Source organism: Haliotis rubra, unplaced genomic scaffold (assembly GCF_003918875.1).
Source record: "Haliotis rubra isolate DU_JTF1 unplaced genomic scaffold, ASM391887v1 Scf1264, whole genome shotgun sequence".
Classification (NCBI taxonomy): Eukaryota; Metazoa; Mollusca; class Gastropoda; order Lepetellida; family Haliotidae; genus Haliotis; species Haliotis rubra.
In genome coordinates this window covers 1,363-7,447 of record NW_025765186.1, presented here as the reverse complement: position 1 = coordinate 7,447, position 6,085 = coordinate 1,363, and the positions used below count along the sequence as shown (strand labels likewise).

Below are 6,085 nucleotides of genomic sequence, written 5' to 3'. Positions count from 1 at the left end.
TTATTGTCTGGAACATAGATGGTAGTGTTCTTCAGTCTCCATTCCGTGGCATTCTTGTAGTATTCCTCTATTCTCTCCCTGGGTAAGGCCGACGTCGACGTTTCTGGGGATTTGAAACGTCTCTTCTCGGAACAGATCTCTGAGTTCCTTGTATTTGACCGTCCGACCAAACACAGTGATCTGGTAGAGGAACATGTCCAATGTCCTCATCAGCTCTGGTTTCACATAATAATATGTATGTATGTGGAAGCTTATAGTCAGCTGTGAGGCAGCACTCTGGACCCTGCGTCGAAAACAGAATTAACTCAGCAACGCAACTGCATGATTACATATTTGATTTTTCTTTATTATTTTTATTGGGCCCAGCAATTTGTTAAAATACCGATTGCACGATAACCCCAAATTTAGTGGTTGTATAATTCTCGTTACACGTCCAGTAATGTATCCGACCACCATGACCAGGATCGGTTGTATCATTGCTTCATTAACTAATAATCAACATTAAACCCTAATGATACATTAAATCCTTAATGCATCATTAGTTAATAGCATCATTAAAACGGTTGTATCAAACACTTATTAGCACGTATCATTACCCTAATGACGTCTAATGTAAATATTTTCATTAAATCCGGGGATTCCCCTATTTTTTTCCCACAATTCCGCACTGTAAACATGTAAGTGGGTACTCTCGGTCGTCTGTCAAAATGGCATCTTTAGGGCTAAACCCTCGGAACAAAAACAAACATTTCGACTGCTGTGAAGAAACACGTCTAAATAATTCTGAAACGTCGCCGATAAACCTAGAATCGGTTGGGATGTTTTGGAAAATACACGAACACACAAACGCCGAAGTGAGCTTTCCGTCATATTGGATAGTGTTTACAAAATCAGAAGTTTCGCTAAAGGCCGGTCATGAGGACGCCAATTACATCCTGTATATTTCATATTCAGTTGTGACAAACGCATCACTGAATTCCTCATACATTTTAGAATCAAATTCCAAATGGTCTTTGTCACTAAAACCAGGTGTCTAAGAAAAACAGAAACATATTGGGTGTGAATACGGGACGTTGTGCTCGATTACACAGCGCTTGCTAGAAATATAAACAAAGCAAAAATCAAGATTTTATACTGTGCAGCTTTTTCTCAATTTTTTAGACATCAGTTCGTCTATTCGTAGCATGCATGAGCTCAATAATTTTAGAATATGCACGGAAAGAGTATCGTAAGCAAGAACTAGAAAACTTAAAACAGATATAATACTGAAATTTGATATATTCATACGAAAGTTCTGTGCAGCGTGACGCCATGCGAGACGCAAAATCATGAGAGAAACGACATGAAGCAATTATCGTCATTTCTGACTTTTTCAATGAACACAATAAAAGCAAATAACCATACGCAGATAGTCAGAATGTTTCCGATTGCCCACATCATACATTTATGGACAAAGGTTCCCTCATATCCACGAAGCTGCCATTTCATGAGAAATCGGTCATCGGTAGTGATGTCATACATCAACATTGTTGGACATATGTAGCAATTTCTTTGAGGTGAAGGTCAGTTGAATAGAGTAAACACAATCACACTGTCCCTGCGAATTACACTTGTATAATTAATGTATGCTTTGCGTATCGTTCACATATGATTTCATGAAACTAATTTCATTATCAACATTTAGTATTTTAAACCTATAGTAAAGACTGGCATAATAAATGAGAATTATTTATTTATTTCATGAAAGGTATATATGCACACGTTTTTAAAGGGTATGTCTTGTTCAATGAATTTGTTTATGTTTTTGTTATAAGACAAAACAATGGCGTATAATCATTCGCCAAGGTGCGCGTTTGTCACAAATGTTTTGAGTACCATTGTTTTCGATATTTCCGCGAACAAAACATCCTTGAAATTATTGTGTCCTTATTCACAGCAAATTCTCGCCAAAGTAATCTGAGTTAAAATGACTTAGTATAAACATACCGGGTGAGGGCCCCTTATCTTTAAAAGCGTGTGACCTTCATGTAACCATTTGACGTCATAGGGGAAAATCCATTTCAACATATTGCGAGTCACTTTTAAGATTGAGTGTATAACGTTATACATAAGCACACAAACTAATTTAATACATACTTATGTCATTTCAGGTATCAGGCAGAATTTTGTTCGATCACACTTTCCGTAAATATGCCAAATTGAAAATATGAAGTAGCACAGCAGAAATTTACTGTTTTTAACGCATAACAAAATTAAACCATTTTATACCATGAGATACGACATTTAATGCTCTACATTTCTGTGTAATTTTATAGCTGTAGGTAGATCCAGTGCGGCGTAAAGCGAAATTCTGGCGCAATGTTCATTTTCAAGGAAGTTAAATGACGCTCTAATGATACCCCAGGACCTTCATTAAGTTAATGACGCACTAATGACAACAGAGCATCATCAAAACGTTAGTACAACAAATTTAATGATATATTGGTTTATGAACGTTTAATGGCACGCTAATGATTCATTAAAGTTTGATACAACCGGGTCCAGGTCATTGACGTTGATTGACGTTAACTGGGTAGCCATGTTTGTTAATAAAATACGATTAGACATTTCTTTTACTATAAATCATGTTGTTCAGTAAACGACGCCATGTTCTTCACGAAGTAGGAAATGAAGCATTAAATAAGCATCAAAATCCAAATCCTGTATGTTTTTGTTCTATTTTAAAATCTCGAAACAGTGCGATTACAGCACGCTCAATTCATCAATAAATCGATGACATATTATGAATGAACGTAGTGGTGTAGAAAGTAGTTCCTACATCCAATGATTATGTACATATATACGATCAACCAATCAACGTCGAGAATAACTAAATTGCACACTGTGCAAATTTCAAGAAGATATTACACGGGATCTCCTCACCCGTATGGGTAATAATGCAATGTAATCACTTTCATCTATAACTACAAAATATATTAATCAGAATACGTATTGTCCACCGCTGCCATTGTCCAATGACCATTGTCCCACCAATTTCAAATATTACTGAAGACACCAACCGCCAGTAACTCCTGAATGTATTATTCTCTGACTCAATGACAAAAAAACAATCAATTTTACACGTACAATCCGCTTGATTTCATTTGAGACCTATGAATTGCTCACTAACACAAAATCTAATAATTGCAACAAAACCAAACTTGGCACAGTCCACAATCGCAGACCAACTCTGATAATTTGTCTCATAATTTTAGACACCCGAAACACAAAACTTGTTTAACGAACGATCATTATTTTGTTGCAACTTTTCGCTATTTTGTACGAGGGGTACCACTTGCTGGTAGAGCAACCAGGTGTGCGAGAGTTGCACGTGTGAAACTGAAATTTCACTACACACGTTTATGTATGACAGACATAGAAGTACGAAATAATGATGAATAATGACGTCTAGCGCTTTGGTGAAACACACGAACAACAGACACAATCCGTGTCAACACGATCACAAGTGTCTGGCTTGTCCAACTCTGACAAGCAATTGCCCTTATAAATGACAGGGGTCATTTGATATATTAGCAACAGATGCTTAAAGGGTATGACAGCCTGGGTGTAAGAGGAATTTTCAATACATTAATTTATAGCTGAAAATGTTTTCTTTTCGAAAATGGCCTGGAAAAGATCTAAACAGGCAAATGTCCACAGTGAAGACTAGGTTAATTTAGGTCACGAGGGTTTATTCCTTATATTCAGGTACAGTCAGGTTATTACACATTATTTCCATGAGTGTAATTAAGAAATACACTTCGCTCTACCACCATGTATAGTGTAATAAAACACACTTTTGCCCTGAACTATTTTAGCTTCAAAAAGCACGAGGACGCTTGCGTAAGTTTAGATCAGTACATCCAGAGGAAGTTCAGTAGTCAAGCGACATTCCACAATTGAATTGTGGGAATGTAAACATTACGAACGCTACCGTGTCGCTGAAAACTTGTGAGTCGAAATGACACATTTTAACCGTCGTAAAACATAACACTTGGCAATGTTTCCACCAGTGATGTTAGCTGCGTGAAACAACAGCAAAACAAAGAAACTGGATGCAACGGTGTAGTTTACTGTAGGGAGGCCGTACGAGAGGCGATGACAACTGACATGCAGCGTTACGTCGCTTACATTGTGACGTAATGTAAAATGGTTCGATTACGAGGGGCACACTAGAATGGCGCAGTGACGGGATAACGTCATTGAATTGTTACGTCATCAAAAACTATACCTTTATTGTCTGATAATGTAGTTTTTTCGATTGTTCTAACCGCTAGGCATCTTAGAATCCAAGACAGAGGGTACTGAACGACCTTCCGTGTAATTCCAAGTTTATTAAACGCGTTGGTGATTCGGTATCAAAGCGATTTTGATAGTAAACCTTTCACGAGTTTAATATAAATGGTATTTAATGGAAGAGTTTGGTATTCTGTTTGTTACTCTCAAACTGAATTGATAGAAACTGCCTACAGTGTGATGACTCTCATATAAATTTTCTGCGAGTCAAGCAAGGTATAATGCCATTACGACAGAGGCATGAGCTTTGTGACGTCATAAATGCAACCATTCCGACGTCATATGTCTAGCGGTATTACACTAGTGTAATATTGCCGCATATTACACTGTCGAATCTTCCACGGACGATTAATAAAACAATTTTATATTTCCTGCCATGAGGCAATTCGGCCATCTTGCATTGTTACATGTGAAACTAGGAACTGAAAAATTTAAAACTATACCTCAAAGGCAGGAAATTAACTTGATTGGAAGAAACGAAATGGGATTTAATAAACGAAAATAATGTCCTCCAGAACAGAGAGGATGCGCTCGAATAACAGAACCTTGCCCACCATAACAGAGTAACGTCAAAGCCAAATTGATCATTCACCGAACAAGAACAAGAACATCAGCTTACCGAGAGTGGTATTTGTGGGCGGAGAAACCGGCAACAAAGTTGGCCTGACCAACTTGGAAAGTTTCCGGAGCTGCAGCGTGAAAGGTTGATCTGCTGTACTTGTCTAGTGATGAATGGGTGGACACTGCCACCTTGTACATACATCGCCCTGTCTCGATGTCCTCACTTCCGCCTGCGTGACGACACCTGCCAGGTACCCTGTAGCCCTGCTCTACCAACCGACGTAGGGCCTCCCTACTAACAGCGTATCCTGCTCCACCACCCATGTACCCATTGGGTGAGAAGGGTGCAAAATGGTCTCCAACGTACACGGGTTTGCTGGAGTTGAGATGAGGCTAGGAGAAATTTCAGATTTTCCACAATGACATAAGTGTCATCATCCGCCTTTAGGAACCAGTCATACTGGTCTAGTGATGTTGTGTACATGTGTGTGAGAGGCAAGAGACGATTTTTCTCAGTTAGGGTTCCATGGGCGTCGGGTATGTTCACTCCTAAAATGTCGGGCCCTGTTTTGTTGGTGGTCATGACATACAGCATCTTGTCACATCTTCTACCCCACGTCTCGTTCACGGCTTTCAGCTTCGTCTCCATGTTCTTCTCTCCCTGGTGGTGATGAAGCAGGCCAGGCGGACCTTCCTGGACAGAACTTCAGCCAGGGAACTGTCCACGGCTACTGCAACAACAGGACAGTAGTAGGGTGTTAGGACAATTATTGCAACAGGACAACAGTAGGGTGTTAGGACAATTATTGCAACAGGACAACAAAGGGTGTTATGACAGTTATTGCAACAGGACAACAGTAGAGTGTTAGGACAATTATTGCAAGAGGACAACAGTAGGGTGTTATGACAATTGTGCAAAGAGTAGAACAACAGTAGGGTGTTATGACAATTAGTGCAACAGGACAACAGTAGGGTGTTATGACAATTAGTGCAACAGGACAACATAGGGTGTTATGACAATTAGTGCAAGGGACAACAATAGAGTGTTAAGACAGTTAGGCTGTTACATAACTGGTTTTGGAACCTGCAACCCTTCGCTTACGTGGTTGGCTGTTTATCTGCTATCTCCATGAGATTTTTGCAGTATTTATGTCTCAAAAATATAAAAGTTGTTAACAAACTATCATTC

General features: G+C 39.0%; 1 protein-coding gene across 1 annotated transcript; it reads right to left on the bottom strand.

Annotated features, from left to right (window-relative positions):
* Window positions 1–5,220, bottom strand: LOC124266555 (glycoprotein-N-acetylgalactosamine 3-beta-galactosyltransferase 1-B-like). Its single transcript, XM_046701361.1, has 2 exons — window positions 4,955–5,220; window positions 1–283 (listed from the first exon to the last, which is right to left on the bottom strand). The coding sequence occupies exons 1-2, from the start codon at window positions 5,218–5,220 to the stop codon at window positions 1–3; spliced, it is 549 nt and encodes a 182-aa protein (XP_046557317.1).
* Between the last annotated feature and the right edge of the window lie 865 nt (window positions 5,221–6,085).

Coding starts and splice junctions, on each gene's coding strand:
- LOC124266555 (XM_046701361.1), bottom strand. CDS start 5,220: ATGGGTGGTGGAGCAGGATACGCTGTTAGTAGGGAGGCCCTACGTCGG. Junction 284..4,954: donor GCCCACAAATACCACTCTCG/GTAAGCTGATGT, acceptor TTTTCGACGCAG/GGTCCAGAGTGCTGCCTCAC.